At 38.3% G+C, this 26,715-nt stretch overlaps 1 protein-coding gene across 2 annotated transcripts in view; it reads right to left on the reverse strand.

Moving 5' to 3' along the window:
- ELL2 (elongation factor for RNA polymerase II 2) overlaps positions 1-26,715 on the reverse strand; it is a 75,721-nt gene that overhangs the window by 19,588 nt on the left and 29,418 nt on the right. Inside the window, exons 3-4 of one of the 2 annotated variants that reach the window (XM_082650460.1) lie at positions 10,462-10,583; positions 5,336-5,499 (exon numbers count right to left, since the gene is read on the reverse strand). In XM_082650460.1, coding sequence (XP_082506586.1) covers positions 5,336-5,499; positions 10,462-10,583 — 286 coding nt within the window. Of the gene's footprint in view, positions 1-5,335; positions 5,500-5,650; positions 10,584-26,715 lie in introns of those variants that run through there. The other variant, XM_082650461.1, reaches the window with a different exon arrangement.

A 26,715-nucleotide genomic window follows, 5' to 3' on the forward strand; every position in this document is an offset into this window, starting at 1 on the left:
CTTGCTTCATGTTAGGCTGCAAGCTTCCTGTAGGCAGTGCTATGGCTGCTTTGTCTATCAGCAGACCTAGATTTTGATGACTTGCAAAGTGAAATGACCAGCAAAGTGTCAAAGTGAATGACAGCAAGTGAACAAGCAGACAGCAGAGGAGCAGAATCAAGGTGGCCTGTGCTGTATTTTTGCACATTACCAGGCTGCCAGAGCCTGAAGACACAATGAAATTTCTAAAGTGGCAATTGCAAACCTTCCAACCCACCACTTCTCAGTTGCAATAGTGTTAGCAAACAGTACTACTTCCTTGAAATTTCAATAGGAATTTTTGGAAAGAAAGAATAGAGTTAGGTCAGACAAGTTTAGGAAACGCTATCAATTCCACACTCCCCTCCCCCTTGAAACCTGTTTAACTTCTACTTCCCCAAACCAAGCTGACTATGGATCCCTCTCCCACACTCGTCTCTAGGGAGCGGGATGAGCAGAGAATGGTTTTTAACTAAACTCACATACACCATGACTGGTCATTTAGAATGAATTCAGGCCAGCAAGGAAGGCAAATACAAATAAAAACAAAAACAGGACTATCACTGTGTTGCAGGCTGCCCTACCTCTTCTGTAGGTCTCACCAACCTCTGGTCCACAGTCTCAGGAAAGCCCCTAGGTCTCCTGAGTTTACCCCACCCTCCCAAAGTAGACATAGGGCTACCAAATAAGGGAGGTTCACTTTGCCCTTAAAAGGGGTCAAAGTATGATGGCTAACAAGAAATTAGAATCTGGACAGGGATGTGACAGCATTGGAGTCTCACCTGGGGCCTAATGCTAGGCTATCATTGGTCCATGAATCTCCTACCCACAAAACACTCACTTCACCTTTACCTCATTTTAAACAGCAAGTTGTAGGGTAACCCATTTCTTTCAAATGATGAAAGAAGAATCCAGCCACACTGGGCCACAGAGTTTTGCACAAAGATCACTTGCTCCCTGCCTCCCCATCAATTTGTGCCTATTCAACCAGGAAGGAGTCCTCTGATTTAAGGTAAGAAAGGCTATAAATGAAGAAAACATTAGTACTCTAAGCAGTTACAGAATTGAGATGCTAAAGCAAAAAAAGAGCAGGAAAATGTGGTTCAAAGTGGGCAGAAGAAAGGTTTTATTTTTATTTTTTACATTTGCCTCAGAAAAGCCCTTTTAATAAAGCCTGTGGGAGAACCTAATTCTCTTCCCAGACCCAACTGCTAATCAATTCCCTGGGCTCCTTATATAAACAGCAGCAGCGGGTCGGACAGAGTTGGGTAATCTGGGACTACATCTGAACCGTTTTGTTTCATAACAAGGAGTCCACTGCTAGCTTCTCCATTTAATATGAGATGGTAAAAGTACTTAGCCCTCCGTCTAATGACTCTGAGTAAACAATCTGAAAGGAAGGTGTTAAAACAGACAATCAGAAAGAGAGCAGGGACGGCAACCGTCTTCTGCAGTTGTTTTTCTGTTCTGTGGAACCTAACTAAAAACCCTGGCAACACTGACCCAAGGTTTTAAAAACACTGGCAGGACCTTGACAGTGGTGTGACTCTGTCATGGTTAAATACATAATCCACTGCAATGAAATCCATCTCCACTACTTAGCATTTGAGATCACTTCTTCAAAAGGTTTACTATCAAAACATATATAAACAAGTCATAGACTGCTAGAACTACAAAGGACCTTAGATGTTATCTAAGTGCAAAACTCCTTATTTATTTTTTATTTTTTTATAAGTTTATTTATTTATTTATTTATGGCTGCGTTGGGGCTTCGTTGTTGCAGGCAGGCTTTCTCTAGTTGTGGTGACCGGGGGCTACTCTTCGTTGTGGTGCCGGCTTCTCATTGCGGTGACTTCTCTTGTTGCGGAGCAAGGACTCTAGGTGCACGGGCTTTAGTAGTTGTGGCGCACGGGCTTAGTTGCTCCGTGGCATGTGGGATCTTCCCGGACCAGGGCTCGAACCTGTATCCCCTGCATTGGCAGGTGGATTCTTAACCACTGTGCCACCGGGGAAGCCCCAAACCCCTTATTTTAATATTTGAGAAAATTAAGGTCTCCAGGTGTTAATTGATTTGTCCAAGGTCACTCAAACATGTACTAACATCAAAAATAAGGAGGATGGGGGGAAAAGTTGGGAAAACTGGAAAAAGGATCCTAGAAATCAGGTTGTTTGGGTTATTTTATATACCTAAATAGATATTAGGTATATAAAATAACCAAAATTTACAATTCAATAAATTTCCAGAATTTAGATAGGAGTCAGTGAGCAGACTTAAGATACTGGTAAACTAGAAGTGATAAGTTTCTTTTTTCTTTTTTTTAAACAATGGGGAAGGATTATAACAACACAACAATGCTCATCATTGATATCAATGGCATAACTAGAACTGGAAATATTACTGAAGAAATAATAACAATGTTTTCTAGGTTAAAGCTTCTCCTGTGCTCCTCTCCAGGCAAAACAGGCCTTCCCCCATTCCCCACCCCAAGCCCACTAGAAGGTCACAGAAGCTCACATTCCTGGTTGCCTAGGCAAGCTGACCCCTAAGAGCACAGCCTTCCCTTCCTTAAACTGGGCTTGTGCCCTAATTCAACTATCAGAGGACTGGATGATGCCACCATACCCCCCACAGTGAGACCAACATTATTCCTATTTGTCCTCTACTCGGGCTGACACTATTAAAAGAAACCTTGCTCTGCAAAGGCTTCTAAGCTGGCAGAGGTCAGCTTTTGGTATCATTTTATATGATATATTCAATTAAGAACTAAAGAGGTATCTCCTGTTGTATTATGAAAGAAACATAACTTGTTAATGAGGCCAAACTCTTATCATTTGCTATTTGCTGATACCAACAACTTGATATGTAAAATGGAGAGGCAGTCATAACCCAGCTCATGCGGTGATTGTGAGATTTAGATGAATAACTACATGTGAAGTGCTAACCAGTGCCTTGTGCATCGCAAGCACTCAGGAAGTGCTGAGTAATATTAGTATTGAAGGGTGACTGACTAGCGTTTTAAAGAACTAAATGGGTCAGTTTTGAGATACTGAAAAAAGCAGGAGGATACAAACTGCCTGGAAGGAAAGAAACATGGTAAAGGCCTGGCAATGGATACAGTTAGAAGAAAAAGATCAAAACATGCCATAACAAGGAAGAGTAAAAAAATCAAAAAGAAACACCAGAAAAGCCAATCCAGATACTAGTCTTTTGCTCTACTGTATTCAGAATTGATTAGTCTTTTCTTAGGAGTAGTGTGTGCAGTTTGGAATTCTGAGGTGAAGAACTGGAGGCAGTCCAGAGGAGAGCAATAAAAATAATTAAAGGCTTGGGATACAGGCCATATTAAGGAAAGTTAAAAGGAGCTGGGGTTACTTGACCTAGAGAATAAAGGGCTGAGGAGGTTAATGACAAGATTTAAGACCAGAGAAGAACACTGCTGTGATGGTGAGTAGCCCAGGGCACAGAGGACACAGCACAGAGGAGAAGGTTAAACAGAGCACTTGTCTGGCAGAGGTCACTGTGGGGCTCTGCAGGGGGGGAACATATGTGTGCTCTTCTTAAAATGGCATAGATGTAATCTGGTTCAGATTTAAATTTAGATAACCTCAAATTCTATGTGGTCACTCTAAAAAATGTATATAAATTATCTGTAGTGCCTATACGAAACCCTGCAAGTTCCAAAATTCCCATACCATCAGGGCATGTATGGCCTGTGTAATTCTGGGTGTTGAAAAGTCTCTTGTGTAAGCTGGGAATGAACTGTACCGACCCTATCAAAACAAACAAAAACACATGGACATAGGGGACGCCCAAGGATCTTTCAATGGAAAAGTACGGTGATCATTGCTAATTTTCAAGCTTTGGAGTAAATCAAGGTGAAGGTTTTCAGATAGTTATATTGGGAAGAAAAAAGAATCATTTTGATTGCTGGAGTCTTCTATTCCTTTGTCAAACATACCAATTTGTCTTACTGTTTATAAATTGGTAGTATTGGACTTAAAAAACACTCTCAAAGCAACAGGGACGGCAAATTCATAGCGTGCACTTAAATTTAAGAGCAGCAGATCTTGTACATTTTTAAAACAATTTGAGATTTAGCCTACTAAAGTTAATTAAGTTACCTATGAGAATAAAGAAAGAAAGAAAGGAGGTTGGAAGTTGTTACCTCATTCAGCAGGAAAGAGAAGATGAAAAATCTCACTGCTAGTAAGTTACTGGGCAGAAACTGGGCCCCGTGGGTACAGATACCTGGGGAAGCCATGAATTGTTGTTAAACCAAACTAAATGTATCTAAGCTAAGCACCAAGTCCCAGGAGCACTGGCTCTGTTCCAAAGAAATACTTATTAAAGATACTAGTGGAGCTTCTCAAAGCTGAATGTATTGTAGCTGGGTCAGCAATGGGAAAATACAGAAGTAGAATTATACCAAACCATGGAAAGATATTGATTAAGGGATCTGGTTATTCAAGAGACTTTTTGTTAGCATTTACATTTTCAAATTAATATCCTTTCATCATTTACTATCCAGTGACTTGTGTTATTAAACTGACCGAGGCCTCATAGAGCTCATCTTCACTCTGCGTGACTCTATTACTGTTAATAGTCACTGTGAATTAACTCTTTAAAACTGTCAGGGTCACTGCTCGTAAAGGAGAGACTCAACTTGCGGGTCTGGTCTTAATTCCCCTCGATTTGATGGATATTTGAGTGAGCTGATGATAAAGGTGATGGGGGTAGCGCAGGTTCTTAATTAATGGAGAGATGAGGATGAGGATCCATAATTGAGATGACATCACAATTGAGGTACCAAAGAGGCATCACCCTAATGCTTTGCTATAAGCACGTTTTAATACTTTTGCAATAAAAACTCCTTGTTGTGCAAAGATCCTTTGAAATTCTGCTAATAGAAAACTCATAAGTTCTACTAATAGATTTTACTATAAAAATAACTCTCCAGAAGTACAAAATAAGAACTATACTGTCCACCACTGAAATTACATCATCCAGTGACAAAGAAAACACAACAGTACCACTATCACAATCTCACATAATAAAGTAACTTGAGCAGATCCCAGGATTGTAAAGTAATAACAAATGGCCAGTAGAGGATCTGGGATTTATGAAAGAAATAAAACTTTTCAATCTCTTCAATTTATCAGCAGTATGAAGAGAATAAATGACTTTTGACCATGTTTTTCAAAGTGTTCTGAAAACTAATTTCTGTGTTTTCATTAAGTAATATTACCAATATTTACCTAGAGTGATCTTGAATGATTCCAATCAATCAGCAAGAAGGAGAAAGGTATCTATACAAACCTACATATGGTCCACCAGGTTTGATAACTTTTGTGCTTCGGTTGCGGGATTCCTCCTCTGCCTGGGTCATTCTTTCTCGTGTCATCTGATACGAGTCATTTGTTGCACACACTGTAATTTTATCTTGTATAAATCCCAGGCAATTGAGCTGGGATGCTCCAGAGCTGTCAGGTAAGATGGTGCCTTGTTAGATATGTCCCACATTTTGCATAATAAAGGCAAGCAGAAATTGTATAATCCTAAAACCAGCAGCTTTAATAATAACTTTGCAATTCAAAATAACTAATATTAGTCATTTTAAAATGTAAAGCTTACTTAAAAATTTTTAAGTTTCTCCTCTTCATTTGATATCACATTTTTTTTTTCCATATTCTGGATAGAATGGGTGAAATGAGATCTCAGAGACCAAATCCATGAAATGTTGAAAAAAAAAAAAAAAAAAAGAATCAGTACTTGGAATGAAGACCAGAGTCTTGATGGGGACTGTAGTTCTACTGTCATTTTTAAAAGAATTATCTACCACTGATGTGAGAAATGTTAAAAGTTTACTTTTAATGGAACCATAATATGTATGCTTTAGAACTGACTAGATGAAACAGACCCACCATAATAATGCCTTTTATTTTTAATAAGATATTAAGTTTAAGGCTAAAGTACTGCCAAATATCATAGTTTAATTTATTACTATTCACCCAAATACCCTAAAAAATTGTAACTTTATATTTACCATTGTTAAATCTCTATAAGATGATCTTTTGATATAGCAAATACTGAAAAATACTGGACAGGAGATTTTTGCAGAAATATTAAAAAAAGAAACCTTTTATTTACACAATCACGAATATTAACACTGGCCAGGAAGACGGCTCTGTATTCAAAGTATTATGCTAATATTAGGGGATTATGGTAACAGTTATGCTAGTATTTTAAAAAGAAATTATTATGGCCTTAAAACAGACTAGAATGTAGAAGTAATGAAAATGTCACTACAGCTCTGATATTCTATTTCTTAACTTAATTGGAAGTAGCTTTGTTATGATGCTAAGAAATAAGGGTTGATAAAATTTTTGTAAGTTGCTAATAACTGTCTGTACAAATGCTATTTTAAAAAAATCAGTTCGTTCTTCTCATAAATATTTATTGGGCAGAGAGACTGTGTGCCTGGCAATGTGTGAGGTACCTGGGCTGTGACAAGGACTGACAGATGCGGTCCCTCCTTCAAGGAGCTCTCTGTCTAATGGGCGACAAGGATGAGCACACTGGAAATTATGATGCAGTGTGACAAGTGACAGGGAACAGGGAACCCCCAGGAAGGTACTTCACCTGGACTTGTGGGCAAGGCAAAGGCTTCCTAGAGGAAGTGGTGATTGAGCTGATCTAGAGGGATAACTAGACAAGGGGGAAGAACAAAAGTGTTCTAAAGGGATAACCAATGTGTGCAGGCCCAGAGGAACAAGGAGGAGGTTTTCAGCTTGACCAAAGGGAGCTGGCAAGAACAATTAGAGGTGAGGATGAAAAGAGGGTATAAGAAGTGCATCACACAGGGCTTTGGAGGTCATAGTATAAATTTTGGACTTTTCCCCAAGAATAACAGAGACTGAAAATAGTCTTATTTATTCCGTAGAAAAATCAATCTGGATGAAGAACAGATTGGAAGGAAGGGGGCACTCTTGTGAAAGCAGACCAGTTAAGAGGCTACTGAACAATTACAGACAAGAAGCAATGGCTTGAACCAGGGTAGGGCAGTGTGAATGCAGAACAGTAAACAGATTCCAGAGATAGTGAGGAGGCAGCATTGACAGGATTTGGTCAGAGATTAGCCATGGCCAGGGGTCGGGGGTGGGGGTTGGGTGGGTGGTCGTTAAAGACTGTGCCCAAGTTACTAGGTGTGTGGAGCTGCCATGTGAGACACCGGAGTACGGATGGGAGAGAGAAAATGAATTCAGTGTTGGACCTGGTTGGTGACTTTGAAGAAGTAAGGAGCAGTCTCAGGAGGGAATGGACTGTGAATAACACTAATATTTAAAATAATCAATAGGAAGATAAAAAGACCACAGGAGACCAAAGAGGTAGAGGGAAATTAGAAGAGCAGTGTGTCATGGAAGCCATGGGAATAGAATACTTCAAGAATCAGAGAGTGGTCCACAGTGTGAAATGTTGGCAACAAGTCCAGAATAATAAGGAACCAATAAGCATCCCCTGGGTTCATGGGCAAGGAGGTAAAGGCTCTCTTCGAGAAGCATATTTCAGTGGAATGGCGGGGACTGAAGCCAGACTTCGGGTCCAGAAGTGAGTATAAGGGAGGCGGGTTTGGGTTTTTTTTGGTTTTTGTTTTTGCGGTATGCGGGCCTCTCACTGTTGTGGCCTCTCCTGTTGCGGAGCACAGGCTCTGGACGCACAGGCTCAGGGGCCATGGCTCATGGGCCCAGCCGCTCCGTGGCACGTGGGATCTTCCCGGACCGGGGCACGAACCCGTGTCCCCTGCATCGGCAGGTGGACCCTCAACCACTGCACCACCAGGGAAGCCCGATTTTTGTTTTTATTGTCTTTTTTAATGAGGCCTACTTGAGCTGAAAATCCAGTGAAAGGAGAGAAAGGAAGGGGTAGGGAGGGAGGATGAGTAGGAAGAAAAGACTGCAGTAGAGAAAAGTCTGCAGTGTGAAGGTCTGGTGGCAGGAAGTTTGAATTTCAACATCTCCCCTTATGATTTACTAAGTAATTTACATAGTGAGAATAAGCTGAACCTATTGCCAATCACAATGAAGATACAGTTTTCACCATCCAAGGTCAAGAAACAGATCTTTACATGAAAACAAAATACAGCTATAAACCCTGTGGGCAAGAAGGTACTCTCCAGAATTCTCCACTCATCCCTTTTGAACTTAGTTACCTTAAAAGTTTAAATACTTTGACATATGTGCATAAATGTTCCTACAGTCCTTCTCTAGCCTAGCTCACTGTTTCCTATACTTGAGTATGCATTATTTACAGAGCTGTATTATGTATTTTCACTAGGCCTGTGAATGGGCAGATTCAAGGAATTTTTGAGTGTGGGATTTCCACCATCTTACATATGAGAAAAGCGAGGCCCAAGGAGATTTAAAAAGAAAGATAAGAAAGAAGACTAATTGATATATATTTTTTGAACATCTATTTATGGAGCTCAGCCAACACTGTAAGACTGGAAAATGAGTGTAAGAAAGCCCCTGCCCTTAAGGAGCTTGCACAACTGTAGGAGAGACAAGATATATGGAAAATAAAAAATCAAACTGAATAGAAAAGGTGGAGCCAGATTATAAAAAGGTTTTCTTGCCAGGATAAAAACTGAAACTCTGAGTGCTTTTGTTTTTATGATGGCAAATTTCAATTTATATTCATACCACACTTGGATCATACGAATGTATTTATGGCAATGTTCTCACAATAATTGTTTCTTTTCTGTTGGCACATCATGTGTAGTTTTATAAACTGACCTTAAATCTTTCTCCAAACAAGGTAGAAATAAACACACAGGGTATCTGTGATGTAACGGAGAAACCATATTACCTATGATAGGCCTGGTTTTGAAGAGGGAATTAAGTTCCTTAATGAAATTCCTAATGGGACATAGTTCAGTTTGATGTCAAAATGTTCTCACTGTACTAAAATAATTCTCTTAAGACAAGTGTTACAGGTAATGGCACTATTAGAAATCGGTGTGCCCTGTGGTATGTAAAGAACACTGAAGTATGAGTTAGAACTCAGTTCTCATTCAGCCCAGTCACTAACCAACCAGCTATGCAACCTGTGAAGTGAAGGGGTGGAACCACACAATCACCGAGGACCCTTGTACTTGGTGATTCTATGATCTATTACAATGCTGTCCCACAGAAATTTCTGCAATTTAAAATGTTCTGTGTTTGTGCTGTCCACTATGAGAACCACTAGCCATGTGGTTATTTAGCCTATAATATGTAGTTAGTATGAGTGAAGAACTAAATTTTATTTCATTTTTATCAACTGAAATGTAAATAGCCCCATGTGGCCAGTGGCTATCACTGTGGACAGTGCAGAAAAGTCTACAGAGTCTAAAACTCATGCAATTTATACCAAAAAATGTAAGTTTGGGGGAAGGCAATTTTTAGAAAGCAAAATTAACATATACTCAGGGAAAATGGCAGATTAAGATAAAGCAAAAAGTTATTTAGTCACCTTAAATGGGAGAAGAAATTTAGACCTCTCTCAGTGAAGTGTCTTATTTTGTATCTCTGCCTTCCCTGCTTACTTGGAACACAACTTTCCCTTCCTTTCTCCCACACACAGCAAACACTTAAAGTTTCAAGTACGACACAGAGGAGAGATAGGGATGGATGGCCCTGGGGGCCTTGGGGAACTTTCGGCCAATGTCAGTGTTTCTCGGGAGGTTGGGGGCTCTAAGGCCTTGTCTTTATCCACAGGCAGAACAAACTCCCATGAGGGGCCGTTCTTTAATCAGAAACAACCACAGCAAAGAAGAGTGTAACAAGTAGCTTAGTGTTTACAGAGGACCTAAGTAGATAAGGGTTCCAGTGGGTACCCTGGGCTATGGGTGTGTATTTTTGTCTTCCTCCCTCCTTTTTTCCCCTGAAAATCAGAAATGACTGCTATTCTGGGGTTAATTTCTAGTTTCCATTCTGCTGCAGAATAAAGATTTTTAAAAACCTATCTTAAAACAAGCCTTGCACAGCGAAGGAGGAAGGGGATATATAAGACACACGTATATTTTCCTCCTTTATCTATGAGTGTGAGTCCTGAGGATACTATAAACACTCTTATTTATATTCAGTGAATAAAAATTTAAAAACCCCTCAAACTTGTCTTTAATTAAAATAAACAAAATAAACCATGTTTTATAGGTATAAAATCTATACCTTAAAAATTCCTCAAGGGCAAAAATCTTAAAATTTTTGTGATTGTATCCTACAGTGACAAATATAATTTCTAGCACATAGTATGTGCTCAATATTTCTCAAATAAATAAATAAGCCCTACCATTCAAGTCAGTAAATATTTACGGAATGACTACCATGTATTTTATTGTAGAATTAAAAAAGAAAACCCTCAAAGAAAAATCATTTTCCCTTCAGCATACCTTGGAACGCACTTACCTGGAGAAGGTTTGCTGGATGCAGTCAAAGCTGCCTTGAGGGTTGTCTTTACCCACATTTGACAAATAGAAGTTAAAGGTATGCACTTCGTTGGGGGGATCATTTTTAGGGATTTTGACAAGCTAAAAGGGGGACAAAGAGAGAAACACTTCAAATTATAAATTTGCTATAGAATGATCTGATGACTGACTTAACTGTTTTTCAAGCGACATTCATTTTTTACCGAAGCCCTCTTGAGCATCTAAATTTATAGCATTTATATTACCAAATCATTCAAGGAATCTGACAAGCATGCTTTAACTCACCACGTTCTTATTTCCATTTTCTATCCTAAAGTGTCAGTAATCATATCGGCTCAGTAATTAGTTTATAAGAGGAACCCCCTTCTTTTCAAACTAGAAAATGGTTACAGTTCACATGAAGAGTTATTAGTGAACTCGCTAAAAAGCTCTTCCTCTTTTGAGATACACAGGTTCTGCCTTTGGCTACATGACCCGCTGCTAAATAGCTTCTAGATATTTAGATGGTCTCGAGATAGAGTCCATATCCCAATCTTTTGCTGTCTTATTACATACGCATTTCATTTTAATTCTTACTTCTTGGAGCAATATTTTTGAAGAATAACTAGCAGCATAAGGTGACTACTATAATTACATTCCCACCAAAACGCAGCTGGGTGCTTCTCCCTGCCCTATGATTCTTGTACTCATCCTCATGTTTACAGAACAAGGTCAGCAGCCTACAGAGATTATTCTGCAGGGCACTCCAAGGCTGAGCCCCAGGCAACACTGTGGAACAGGCAGATGTTTCCTATGCTCTTGCTCAAGGTCTGGTTTCTCTGCTAGATGGGAAGCCCCAGAAGTGAAGGGACAGGGTTGCTCTCGATTACTGAACCCCTGTACTGGGTACATTTTCCTGGCACATAGGAGGAGCTTAATAAACATTTGTGAATAAATGAGCTGGAAACTTCTGTCTTTCAACTGCTCCACTCTTCCCAGCTCCCAAGACCTTTCTTCCCTTGGGTCTACAGGGGCCACCATGGTGTTAGATAATAATTATGAATAGGATGCATTGGAAAGAAAGTAAAATATGACTTCCTGCTCTCCAGCCTCCAAATACATGGTCTTGGCAATTCAGTAGACAAGCAAGGAGGGAGAAAGTGTTTTCTAATTCTCTTTTGTCTCCTCCAAATCTGCCCTTTACATCAATGGAAGATTAAGACTCAGAGCTAACTGGCTGCCAGATATATATATATATATATATATATATATATATATATATATACACACACACACACACACACACACACATATATATCACTCATGAATATGCTAGTAAGCATAAGCGTGTATGAACTCTACTTGGCCCTGAGGACATCCTGCAACTCTGATTTGCTCACTCTAAAAAGACTCCTAATGTTTTATCTACAGAAAATAATTTAAAGCCACCAACTCCATCCCACACCCCTCCCCCTAAAAGAGTGAAGAAAGCTAAGAAGGGAGACAATTTGCAGTGTCTGGTACATAGCAGACATGCAATAAATGTTTGTTGAAGGAATGAACGAACAAGGAGAAGAAAAAAGAAAGAAGTCAAAGGTAAACATCTTTTCAAAGGAGATTCATTCAGAAGACCCATGTAGAGTTCGAGAGCCTAAATTTCACCAAAAATGTTGAATATTAGATAATACTCCATAGATCCTCCATCACTCATGAATTTAAACTATCTTTGACTCCCTTTTTAAATTAGTTCTAATTGCTAGAGTAACAAGCTTCTACATTAATTATCCACTCTATAAATTATATCTCTGGGGGGCCCTAAAGTTACTCTTTTATTTCCCCAAATTTCCCCTAGTTCTAAAATGCTGGAACTTTGTGAACAAGTCTTAATTTACTCTGTAAGTATTCATCAGGCTGTCTTATTGGGCATGCAAACTGAACACCTAGTCAGCAAACACACACTGGTGAAATGAAATGGAACGTTTTACTTCTTAATCCTATAGAGAGGGAGCAGAGCAGGAGCCAAAGGAATGCTTGTGTGAGATGCAAGGGAACAGCAAGTCTGTCCACAGGCTGGTGTAACAGCATTCACTGACGTCTGCTTTTGTTTTCCTAATAATAGCAGGGCTCTGCTGTCAGAGAAGGGATGTGCCCGGTAGCCCAAAGCTTCCTTAAGGTCTAGGACAGGAGGTAGACAGGTAATGTAGGTGTGAACACTTGAATGACATCCCTTCCTCAGCCATGACTGACTTAACTTCCATTCACTTTCCCCCTCAACTGTCCCTGTAGATCTGCAGAACCTGGTTGGGGAGATTTTCCACAGTGGTTGTAGGCTCATCTCCAGGCCAGGCTCTGGCTTCAGTTTAGGCCTAAGGTCTTCCTTCCTGTGCGGCTCAGGTCTGGGAATGCAGGAGCACTTTACGTACCAGAGTATGAAAGACTGTCCGTTTTGGGAGATTCTAAGTTGTATTTTAAAAGAGTAGAAGCATATAGTTTTTTTGTATTTTGCAGGAGTGACTAGAGTCTGTACTCAAATTCTACAAATGTTCGGTATTCTTTCACTGAAAACTTTTAACTTAATTACTGGAGTCCTTAAGCTCAGACATCTACTAAACAGAGCATTTTATTCAGGAAAGTTCTTAATGAACCTTTATAATATTTAAATGTAGATTTTTCCTTTCTTATCATCTAAATTGTGATTCCTCTTAAGTAATATTTATACTTCTAAAGGTGAAAAATTATCTTCCTATACATTTTTTTCATTTTTAAACACACACACACAGAATGTCTTTGTGTAAATTTGGAGGATTTAATAACAAAAATACCTTGTATGAATTAATTACTGTGCACACCACTCAAAGCATTAGGGTCTGGCCTGATGGTGGGCATAGAATACTTTCATATTCTTATTCTTTAAAAGAATCTTGAATAGAAAAAAGCTATAGTCATTTAAAAAATATCATAATGAACAGAACAGGAAAGAATCAGATCATACAGAAACAAAATTAAAAAAAATACACAACCCATGCTATATACCCACTGAAGTGTTTGAAAGTTTGTATCCCACATAGATTAGAACAGCAGTTTTCAACAAGGGGCAGTTTTGCCCCCCGGGGACATGTGGTGTGGGAGGGTGCTACTGGCATCTACTGGAGGCCAGAGACAGTGCCCAACACTTTACAGTACACAGGACAGTCCCACAACAAAGAGTTACCCAGTCTAAGATGTCAGTAAGGCCCAAGTTAAGAAACTATGGATTAGAGCTAGAGGTAGAAAAGAAGTCAGGGAATTCTGACTTTATTGACTTCTGAAAATTAATGAAGAAGTGGAGGGGGAAATGGTATCTTTAAAGAAATAAAAGTACCCGTTTAAGAAAAAAAGAGGTAATAGCATGGAGAATGACAGCAGGACTTCTCAGAAGTCTCTCCAACCCACTGTCCCACTCTGTGGTGTGTACGTGAGCAGTGAGCAGATAGGGGCAGGAGCAGGCATCAGGGAAAATTATGTTCATCATGGAACCCAAAGGTGAATCTTGATGCATATCATGGTATTTTTCTCCAGCTGAGGAGCTGGGGTGGGGTTGGAGGTTAAGGAATGATGAGAACATGAAGTTCTGAGTTGCCACAACTAAGTTTCTACATCTCCTTTCCTCTGTGGTTTTCAGATCAACAGCAATGCAGATGGTACAGCCTGACCTAATCTCAGGCTTTTCCTGTAAAAGATCTGAGAGCAAGATGTTGCCTAGCAATCTTCATATCTTTAAAATTTCAAAAGCTTAAATTATACGGTCTATAGATTTAGTATATCTAATTTCCTGAAGGAGATGGTATAAATTAGATACAAATTTTATTTGCATTAATATCTGAATATACTCTTCAGAATGAAATGTATGTACAAAAAGTACTCATGTTTATAGCTGGCCTAACAGTTTGGCTCCTTGGGCAAAGCCTTAATGGAAAGAGCAGGTTGTGTATGACAATTAGGGCAGGCAGGAGGGGTGAAGGAGTGGGGGCTTCAGAACTAAACTATGGGGACCTCTGAGTGGACCAAAGCCTGTAGGACTGCTGAGGGTCAGAGCTAAAGTGGGATCAGAGTCCCCACTTCAGAGACTAGACTTTCAGAGGAACTTGTGGATACTTATTGCTCCTCTCTCTAATATACAGGAACCTATTCCACAGCTTGTCTAGATAGTGAAATAGGAGTCAATCGTTTCTTCCAGAATGGTTACGAAGCATTTTCTTATAAACTGGCCTTTGAATATGGAATATGAAGAGAGGGAGTTAAAATGAAATGACTGTTATTGGCGGGCACAGGATCAGCTTCTGGAGACAGGACTAATCACCATGGGAAAAGAAATTCTGAGGTCTGATTTAGAAACAATCGTGGAGGAGCATCCCTTTGTACGATAGGAACTTCTCAATTTTAATTATAATATTTTGAGCTTTTCCTATAAGTCAGTGGGAATACCTTTATATTTAGCAACCCATGGTCTACTGGAAATTCTTTTAGCTAAATATCTTAAGAATGAAATATTATTTTAAAAGTATCAGACTATGATTCTAAACAGTTTCCTATTCACAATGAAAAATATAAAAATATACTACCATGTTCTGGGCAACTCGAAATGTAGATTTTAATTTTCATTCCAAATATGAGAGCCTGAAAATCAAAGGCTTAGGACCACAATCCACAACCCTCCTCCCAAACTCCAGTCTGTCTTTGATAAAAAGCTACGAAGACAAAGTTTCAGGAAACTTTCAGACATTTATAATTAACATAAACACTGTATACCAAGATGTGTAAGTCAAAGCTTCTAATTATTCTGAGACACAAGTTCAGGCATGTGGCACTGGGATCCTGCCTGAAAGGTCATTTCAATATCAAGTCACAGACCTCCTATTTACGTAAGGATATAGGACAAAAGTGCAGTGTGCACACTGCTGCAAATTTCTCACAGAGGCATGCTAACATCTGCTTAAAAGCCACTGGTACTTTTACTGCAGAGGTTGCTCCACTGGACTGAGGTACACACTAGATTAAAAATAGGACCATCAAGCAGAGAAAGCTTTCGACAAAATTCAACACCCATTTATGATAAAAACCCTGCAGAAAGTAGGCATAGAGGGAACTTTCCTCAACATAATAAAGGCCATATATGACAAACCCACAGCCAACATCGTCCTCAATGGTGAAAAACTGAAAGCATTTCCACTAAGATCAGGAACAAGACAAGGTTGCCCACTCTCACCACTCTTATTCAACATAGTTTTGGAAGTTTTAGCCACAGCAATCGGAGAAGAAAAGGAATCCAAATCGGAAAAGAAGAAGTAAAGCTGTCACTGTTTGCAGACGACATGATACTATGCACAGAGAATCCTAAAGATGCTACCAGAAAACTACTAGAGCTAATCAATGAATTTGGTAAAGTAGCAGGATACAAAATTAATGCACAGAAATCTCTGGCATTCCTATACACTAATGATGAAAAATCTGAAAGTGAAATCAAGAAAACACTCCCATTTACCACTGCAACAAAAGAATAAAATATCTAGGAATAAACCTACTGAAGGAGACAAAAGACCTGTATGCAGAAAATTATAAGAAACTGATGAAAGAAATTAAAGATGATACAAATAGATGGAGAGATACACCATGTTCTTGGATTGGAAGAATCAACATTGTGAAAATGACTCTACTACCCAAAGCAATCTACAGATTCAATGCAATCCCTATCAAACTACCACTGGCATTTTTCACAGAACTAGAACAAAAAATTTCACAATTTGTATGGAAACACAAAAGACCCCAAATAGCCAAAGCAATCTTGAGAACGAAAAACGGAGCTGGAGGAATCAGGCTCCCTGACTTCAGACTATACTACAAAGCTACAGTAATCAAGACAGTATGGTACTGGCACAAAAACAGAAAGATAGATCAATGGAACAGGATAGAAAGCCCAGAGATAAACCCACACACATATGGTCACCTTATCTTTGATAAAGGAGGCAGGAATGTACAGTGGAGAAAGGACAGCCTCTTCAATAAGTGGTGCTGGGAAAACTGGACAGGTATATGTAAAAGTATGAGATTAGATCACGCCCTAACACCATACACAAAAATAAGCTCAAAATGGATTAAAGACCTAAATGTAAGGCCAGAAACTATCAAACTCTTAGAGGAAAACATAGGCAGAACACTCTATGACATAAATCACAGCAAGATCCTTTTTGACCCACCTCCTAGAGAAACGGAAATAAAAACAAAAATAAACAAATGGGACCAAATGAAACTTCAAAGCTTTTGCACAGCAAAGGAATCCATAAACAAGACCAAAAGATAACCCTCAGAATGGGAGAAAATATTTGCAACTGACAAAGGATTAATCTCCAAAATTTACAAGCAGCTCATGCAGCTCAATAACAAAAAAACAAACAACCCAATCCAGAAATGGGCAGAAGACCTAAATAGACATTTCTCCAAAGAAAATATACAGACTGCCAACAAACACATGAAAGAATGCTCAACATCATTAATCATTAGAGAAATGCAAATCAAAACTACAATGAGATATCATCTCACACCAGTCAGAATGGCCATCATCAAAAAATCTAGAAACAATAAATGCTGGAGAGGGTGTGGAGAAAAGGGAACACTCTTGCACTGCTAGTGGGAATGTGAATTGGTACAGCCACTATGGAGAACAGTATGGAGTTTCCTTAAAAAACTACAAATAGAACTACCATATGACCCAGCAATCCCACTACTGGGCATATACCCTGAGAAAACCATAATTCAAAAAGAGTCATGTACCAAAATGTTCATTGCAGCTCTATTTACAATAGCCAGGAGATGGAAACAACCTAAATGTCCATCATCGGATGAATGGATAAAGAAGATGTGGCACATATATACAATGGAATATTACTCAGCCATAAAAAGAAACGAAATTGAGCTATTTGTAATGAGGTGGATAGACCTAGAGTCTGTCATACAGAGTGAAGTAAGTCAGAAAGAGAAAGACAAATACCGTATGCTAACACATACATATGGAATTTAAGGGAAAAAAATGTCATGAAGAACCTAGGGGTAAGACAGGAATAAAGACACAGACCTACTAGAGAATGGACTTGAGGATATGGGGAGAGGGAAGGGTAAGCTGTGACAAAGCGAGAGAGAGGCATGGACATATATACACTACCAAATGTAAGGTAGATAGCTAGTGGGAAGCAGCCGCATAGCACAGGGAGATCAGCTCGGTGCTTTGTGACTGCCTGGAGGGGTAGGATAGAGGGTGGGAGGGAGGGAGGGAGACGCAAGAGGGAAGAGATATGGGAACATATGTATATGTATAACTGATTCATTTTGTTATAAAGCAGAAACTAACACACCATTGTAAAGCAATTATACTCCAATAAAGATGTAAAAAAAATAGGACCATCAAGGTTTTTTTTCCCTCATTTAATATAAACACTTTGTTCTTTTGTGGGTATTACAAATGATTTAAACTTCCATAAGCTTTTATTTGACAGCAGTTCTATAAGTTCTAATATCCAGCCTTTTCTACTAAGGTGACTGCAAATGCTCAATGGATGTTCATGACCCAGCAAAACCACAGAGTTTGACATGACAACTCTCGGTCCTTAAAGCAGACCTGCTGGCAGGGCCTTTGAGATCATCTAGCTGAATGTCTTCATTTTACAGATTTGAAACAGAGAGAAGTTAAGTGACTTGCTCAAGGTTACGTCTCTATATAAAATTGTAACCCCTGTACTCCTGACCTCCTGACCCTGGCTCCATGTTTGTCTAAAACACTTAGTACCTGCACTACTTACAGATTTTGTTTGTTGTCTTTCTCTTCTGGCTAGAATATAATCCTTAGAAGGACAGAGGCTTTTGTCTGGTTTGTTCCCTGTATTGCCAGCATCTTGAATAGTGTGTGGCATAGTCACTCCATATGTACTTGCTGAATGAGTAAAAATGGTGATTAAAGCCTCAGACAGGACTAGAACTGAAGTGTCTGCTTTTTTTCCACCAATATAAAGCATGTTGAAAAGTTTCCTTATATTAAAAAGGGGTTCTATCCTCAAATAAGTTTGGGAAATGCCAGCTTAAACAAAAGCATTTACTTTGCTGTAGGTTCTTTCATACTGAATAGCGGTTTCCCAATTTTTATGACCTCAAAACCCACTTCTTCCATTCCTATAGTATCTTAGGAGGCCAGCCTGTCTCTTAATATTATTTGACTAAAATATCTATTATTTTACTATAGATAAACTATATATCTTAGTTTGGATACAAAAAGTGCTACAAACACTTAAACATTAGAATTCTCCATTGTTCTCAAATCCTTTCCTGACTTTTAATCTGTAATTTCTGAAAAAAAAAATCCTGTAATTTCTTAATAATCTAGAAAATTCGGCTTAGCTAGAGAAATGTATTGATATTTGCATGTACTGTTCAGGTTCCAGAGTTTAGGGACAGAATAAACCTAGAATCAGAACAGAAAATAGAAATCTCAACCTGAAAGCCACAAGTCCTATTTTTCAAACTAGAGCTGCGGTTATGAGTTTAGGCCTAACATTATGGGTTTAGGGAAGGAAAAAAAACCCTCTCGGATCAGTCCAGATGTAGAAACCAATGCTGTGGTGGAGGTGGGGGACTAGGGAGGGGAGGGGAGGGTATCTTTCACTGGCAATTGATCAAGTTTAAGTATTAGAGAAATCAGTAAGAGATAAATATTCCTATTGACAAGGAATGACAGGGAGTGGAGAAGATCCCACATATATCATAAACATCTGAAATTTCCACATGATAGAGGCTTTACTGAGAGTAGTGCAAAATGCTAAATTTATCTGCACAAAGGGAACTATCGGCAGTTATCCAAAAAATGCAGGCCATGTACCAATTAATATGAATATTTCAGGACAAAATAAGTCCATTTATCTCCTTGCATTCTTCCTCTTTGGCAAGATGTATAGTATTAAGGAAAAAAGTAAAGTAGCATAGCTTTTCCTATTAAGCTTCATGTAGCTCCTTAAATCCAGTAATAGAACTTATTAAAAAATTCTCGATGAAAGGGTACAGTATAGGCCAGTAACGAGACTTCTTGGTTCTGTTACTTCCATAGGATATAGTCTTATCAGAAAACTCATTCCTTTGAACTGCATTCTCATCCAAAATGTATTCTTTTATATTTATGGCTGTTTTGGGGATAACATCATTGATGGCAACATTTCAAAACTAATTTTAATTGGTTACAAGTAAGCAATACCACCTTACAGGAGTAAAGTGCTAATTTTTAAAAGTCAAATACACCCAAGCTGCTATATAACTGAAACTGAAGAAAACTGCCTTGAGTAATTTTTGGCTTTCTTAATATGGTTCTCTTTAATATGAAACCAACCTTCTAAATGTTGGTATATCCAACATATGTCAATGTCATCCAAGGTGACATTGATTGATTAATTTGTTCATCTAATTCATTTATTCCACAAATATTAACTGACTGCCTGCTGTGTCAGGCACTATTCTAGGTTTCTGTGACACATTAATGAATAAAACCACAAAGATCCCTGCCATTGTGGCATATATGTACAGAAATTCAGGAGCGAGATGATGAGGGCTTCGAACAGGAGATGGGGAAAAGTGGAGGAATCGGGATATATTTTGCACACAGACATACTGACTGTGAGGAATGAAAGAAAGAGAGAAATCAAGGATGATACCAAGGCATTTTCCCCTGGAAGAATGGAGTTGTTTGAGTGTGTGTGTGCATACACATATACATATATACATGTATGTGTATATATACTCATGTGTGTATGTATGTGTGTGTATATTTATTCTTGGATATGATGATGAGTACCTTAATGTAACTGAATCCATACTAGCTAAGTGCACTAAAATACAATTGACCAATGCTGGTTTCACCAGCTAAAAAGGGGCTTCAAAATGAGTTTTGTTATGACTCATTTTGTAACTTCACAGCCAAAAATTATTTAAAAGGGCCCAGGTGGCTGGGTGTAGTTGGCTGGTAGCTTGGTATTTCCAGGAAAAAGGGGGGGATGACAGTTAGTGGCAGGGGAAAGATGCAAATAGCAGATACTAGAGAACAGGGAAAAGGTATACAGACTATGGAGTGTGAGAGAACAGAAAATTTGTATTTAAAAATGACTGCAAAATTGAGCTAAATGCCAAAGTACCTTTTAGAAGAAAAGTGAGAGAGCCACCAAGAGAATCTGAGAAGTTTGTTAAGATTTCATAGGACACATGTGGTTCCTTCCCAATAGACTTGGGCCTCACTCTCCACCTTGTATTTGATGTCTCCACTTCTTGTCTTGGCTTGCATTAGCTTATCCCTTGTTTAATACTCAGCTCAGGAGCCTTTCCCTTCCCCAGTGAGATGGGCTCCCTTTTCTGTCCCCAAAGCACCTTGGGCTCACTTCCACTGCATGCTAAGTACTTGTTTGTGTCTTCCTCCCCACTAGACTATGAGTTCTTTGGAGGCAAGGACCATGGTCTTACTTTCATACATATCTGGAACATGACAGATACCTAATAAATATTTGTTGGATTAATCTGAAGAAACTTGGGACTTAGATTAAATTCACTCTGAAGTGAATACACCAGGACTACTAAAAAATTAGAGATATAACTGAAGTAGATCAGAGGAAAACCAGGGCTCTGCAGAGCAGGCAAAATAAATAGCAAAATGAAAGGAAGAAAAAAAAAAATCCCAAACAGCATGCACTGTGTGGTACAAACATCAGAAAGAAAAAGTTTTTTTACCTCCTTGTGCTATGTTTAGCCCACAAACCTAGGTCAAGTGGTTGCCTGGTTTGTGGAACTTAAATTTATTATATATTATACATTTTTCTTTTTTTAAAAGTATCTCCATCTTTATAAAAATACTCACAGAATACTCTGGCCTTACCAAATTCCATTGAAAATATGATCCAGCGTCTTTAAAACCACTTTGCATTTTAAAGGACTTAGGGAAACCACACTAAATAATTCTAAACTTAGCAATTCTCCTGGTCAAGTAGGAAGCAGAATTTTGTTTAAAAAAATGGTTTGTTTCTCAGAAACAAAGTCCAAACCTGAATTCTGCAAGGAAAAAAAAAAAATCTTAAGTATGAATGTCAATTTCCAAATTCATTGCTAATCTCTCCTTGTTCTACTGGAGTCTTGAGAAAAGCTTTCTGTAATATGCCAGGAGGAAGTGCTGGTGAAACATGGGTGGAATAGAAGTCATGTATGGCAGTCAGCAATGACTGTTTAAACCTAGGAAGGAATACTGGTACTTGACAGATGTGAACACTCAAGATTAACATAAATTCGTAAAAGTGGCCCAGGCCTTAGAGTTTGCAAAACACATGGTTTCATTCCAACTCAATCAATGTTGCCATGAAAACTTATAAGTTCAATAACATAAATTGTATTTAAGTCTGAAGAATATTTCCATATAGATTTGGAAATAAATTCAATTCTTAATTTTCTGTTTTCAACATCAACATATTAAAAAAAAGTTTTTAAGCTACAGAATGCTTTTTTCAAAGTAAATCTTATGGGGAAACCCACCATGTATTACAAATAGAGTCAGAGCCGCTCTGGTTGAGCGGACTGGGACTGGGACTGCTGAGGCAGCCACTGTGGTAACATCACAGAACCCAGGCTCTGGGGACCAAAGACACAAAACCATGGCTGCATGTTAAGGAAAGAGAAAGAGCAACAAGATGTATGATAGTCAGGGGATATCATTTTATTAATTACATTTTAGTCACATCTTAAATGACAATTACAAAAGAATGTGTATAAATATGAGGTCTTATGTGCCATTTCTTGATGGGAATTAGTGCCAAATATTTGAAGGATACCAAAGATAGGAAATGGTGTCCTTCTGCCTTATTCCCTTTCCTTTGTATTTTATTTTATTTTTTTAAAAAAAAAATTATTTGTTTTATTTATTTATTTTTGGCCATGTTAGATCTTCATTGAGGTGCGCGGGCTTCTCATTGCGGTGCGCGGGCTTCTCATTGCGGTGCGCGGGCTTCTCATTGTGGTGCGCGGGCTTCTCATTGAGGTGGCTTCTCTTGTTGTAGAGCACAGGCTGCAGGCACGCAGGCTTCAGTAGTCGTGGCTCATGGGCTCTAGAGAGCAGGCTTGGTAGTTGTGGTGCACGGACTTAGCTGCTCTGCGGCATGTGGGATCTTCCGGGACCAGGGATTGAACCCGTGTCACCTGCATTGGCAGGCGGATTCTTAAACACTGCACCACCAGAGAAGTCCTCCCTTTCCTTTTTAAAATGCTTTCTTTACAATTGGATCCCTTTGTATTTCCAGTTCTAAGTTGGGTATACCTCAATGGTTTGAGAAGAAAAAAGTGAGAACTTCTCTTTTACACACAGATGACAAGGGAACAGGGCAATCAGACTACATCTAGTATTCTAGATTACAGGCTCTGGAGCAATCCTGCCCAGTTTCCAATGCTGGCTCTGGAATCTACCATCTGTTACCTTGGGCAAACAACTTAACCTCATTAATTCTCAGTTTCCTTATCAGTAAAATGTGGAAAATGATATTATTCACCCTATATGATTGTTGGAGTTTAAAGAGATAACTCATCTAAAGTGCTTGCAAATAATGATGCAAATAATGATGTATTCCTCAGCAAATAATGATGTATTTGATTTTTAAAGTAATTTTAAAATGGTAATGGACTGATAAGCGCCCTGTGGATAATCAAAAAAGTTGATAATATACTTATTCTGAATTCTTGGTATTTACAAAAGTAAGGGGCTAGAAACCTTCAAGGTCAAAACTTACGTGTTAGCTTAAATAAAAGCCAAAGAAGCTATCTGAGAAAACAAACAATCCAAAAGACTAGCAATATTTCTAATTGTTCCAAACTCAACATACACAGAGATAAGGTACAAGAATGAATCAGCCACAACAGGTGTCCATGGAAGGCTGAAAAATTACAGATGCCTGCTGCTACTCTAGAAGGGTAGCAAATACTCCTTGCTTCCCAAGTGCCCTATCCTTTAAAAATATGCTGCCTTCAGTAGCTATAGCACAACAAAGAAACAAAATAGAATTAAGAGTTCTTATGGAGCCATTCACTCTTCATAAATGCAAACAATATTTTAAAGTTTGTGGGGTTTTTTTTTTGTGTGTCAAAGCTATAGATAGTCTTGAAAAATGAATAAAACCTATAGTATTCTAATTTTTATAGATTTCTTTCCAAGCATCTACCCTGAAAATACGTTCCTAAGGTAGGATCCATTTCAATAGAAAATTTTTCTTTTCAGTTTTCATACATCAAATTCACTTGCTGATTTCCTTCAAGCCTTCAAGAAGTTTAACTATTTCTGATTTTACATTGATATGCACAGTAGATCAAAAACTAAATTAGAAACTGCAATTCTCATTTCTAAGAGACTTAGTTCTGATGTAAATAAGAGGGCCTGTGAAGTCTCTTAGATCAATTGATTTATTATTGTAAGAAATACAGGACAAAAATGATTCATTTTTAAGGATGGTATGCCTGGGCCATTAGCAAAGCCAGAAAACCCATCCCTTCAAACAGAGAAAGAGACATGTTGGTAAAGGAAGGGTGAAGATATTTTACATATGAACAACTAAGGTAATTACTGTATTTTAATAATGTATATCATAAAACTGTTGATTGATTATCTTCTAGATAGTTATTTGATTCTGCTAGGAGGCAGACAACATGGGTCCCTCTAGAACAATGAAATTATACAAGGTAGCAAAACATTTTATCCTCTTGGCAATAATTCATTGCATTGCCCCTTTAAAAAGATAACCATATCACTAGGTTTCATGAGACATTTGGCTCCTCATGACTCAATCGCCTTAAATATTTTTGAAAAAAGTTATATATATATATATATATATATATATATATGTATGTTACAGATTCTGAAATTGTAAAGTTTAAGACTTTATCCAAAATTAATCCTGGATTCACAATTATCTTATTTTTCAAGTTCTCTAAGGAAGGAACAGAACACTATCTTCCTGAAAAAGTAAAACAAAACACCAAGCATCCCTAGTAGAAAGTTTTTCTTTACAGCCAAATACAAAACGTTTAAACAGCTGTGGAAATATGTCAGCATCATCTTACTGTTCAGTGGAAATGGAACACCTCAAGTTCCTGTCCCTCCTTCCTAATCTGTGAAAACTGACTTTAATGAATTACTAATACAATGAGATTAAGAGAAAACTAAAATGCATTCAGATTAGTATTAAGAATTTCTTAGTATTGATTAGTAGAATATTACTATATTCATAAATACGGCTATGCCTTACATTCTCACTCTAAAATAAGATATCCCCAATATAACTTACTGAGTGATTACTAGACACTCTCAACTTTTTAAGTTCTATAAAAGATTGCCCTCCTCCTATGGCTGCTTAATTAAGTACCAACCCTCTAACACTGTGAGCCCAATTTAGCTATCTTTAATCATTCTCTATTGCATTCTGAGTTTTATTGCCTGAAGCTCCCTAGGAATCTTATCTTTTTAAATTCAACTGACTACTACTATTCATTCCCATAATCTATTCTTTCTAGACTGGACCCATTCCCAGGACACTTCACAAGACCACTGTTCCAAAATGTCAACTGTTAACTCAGAAAGGAAAGTGGCCTCTTCTCCCCTGTTCTTGATAATACCAGGAACTCTGCCTTTACCTTCCTTCCGCTGGGGAGACAGATCACAGAGGGGAGAAAACTTTTTTTCTCCACTGATAGATGACAAAGCAACTCATTAAGTAGTTGACTAGAAAGATATTTAGCTGGTGTCTAGGTACAGATAACTTTGAGACCTGCTTTCTCTTTTTGTCAACCTGTTTTGAAACCTTGAATATTCAGCCTTTCTCCTAGATTCTTGACATATTTAAACTTGGCATCTCAAAACATTTCTTTTATGTTTATAGAACAATTAGGAAATATAGATAAACAAATCTATCTCATTAGTAGGGTAATTAGTAAAGCAATGACATTCTGGTGTATAGCATTTCATTTTTGCAGATTTCTATTTGTGTTTGTGTATTTATTTTTAAAATTACTATAATGGTATATATAATATCTTATTATTAATTAGGAAGAAGAAATGACAACTGCAAAAGTTTCCAACCTAAATCCATGGACAGTCTTGCCATTTACCACTTATATATTCTCTTATACCCATCAGGAAAGTATTACAGCTCTTTAGACAGAATAACTTGACTACACTTAATATTTGGTATTTTATAATTTTTTGTTGCTACCATAGATGAGATCATTTTTACACTGAAACTCCTAATTGCTAGTGCTTAGGGAGGCCAGTGATTTTTAAAAATTATATATATCACTTATTGGGCACTTTCTGTGTGCCACTTTGCTAACCTCTAAGATAAGACTTTGGCCTAGGTGTTTTGACTTTAGGTTTGAGATACGGCTAAAGAAATGGTTTAACAAACAATAAGAATTTCAAAATCTGCACCCATATACATACCTTCCCACTAGCTACCATACAAGAACTTCCTTTGCTCGTATCTAAAGCCAATCTCTCCTCTGAGCAATTAGACCCCATCTCTCCAACCTACTCGAGGACATTGCTCCAGCAAGTCTTGCTCTTTCTCATATCAACTTTTGCTTTCTACTGGATGACTCCCATCAGTTTATAAATATTCTGCTATTTCTCCCATTTTAAAAGAAACTCCTCTTCACTCCACCCTACCACTATTAAGCCAGTGGTTTTTAAACAGTTATTTCTGAACTGACCACCTTACTGAAGGAAATACTGTAAGTTTTTATAGTTTTTCACTTGGTTTATCTGCACATACTGGCAAATTTGCCCCCACTTATCTATTATCCATAGCTTTTAGTTAATTTTCTTTTTCATTACATTAATGAGCATTCTCCAAACAATATTAAACTACAGAGATGAGAGTGGCCATGTGTATTTTATTGCTAACATTAAAAAGGATATTTCTGGGCTTCCCTGGTGGCACAGTGGTTAAGAATCCACCTGCCAATGCAGGGGACACAGGTTCGATCCCTGGCCCAGGAAGATCCCACGTGCCGCGGAGCAGCTAAGCCCACGTGCCACAACTACTGAGCCTGCACTCTAGAGCCCGCGCTCTGCAACAAGAGAAGCCACGACAATGAGAAGTCTGCGCACTGCAAAAAAGAGTAGCCCCCGCTTGCCTCAACTAGAAAAAGCCCATGCGCAGCAACGAAGACCCAA

Source organism: Grampus griseus (assembly GCF_964374135.1).
Source record: "Grampus griseus genome assembly, chromosome: 3".
Lineage (NCBI taxonomy): Eukaryota > Metazoa > Chordata > Mammalia > Artiodactyla > Delphinidae > Grampus > Grampus griseus.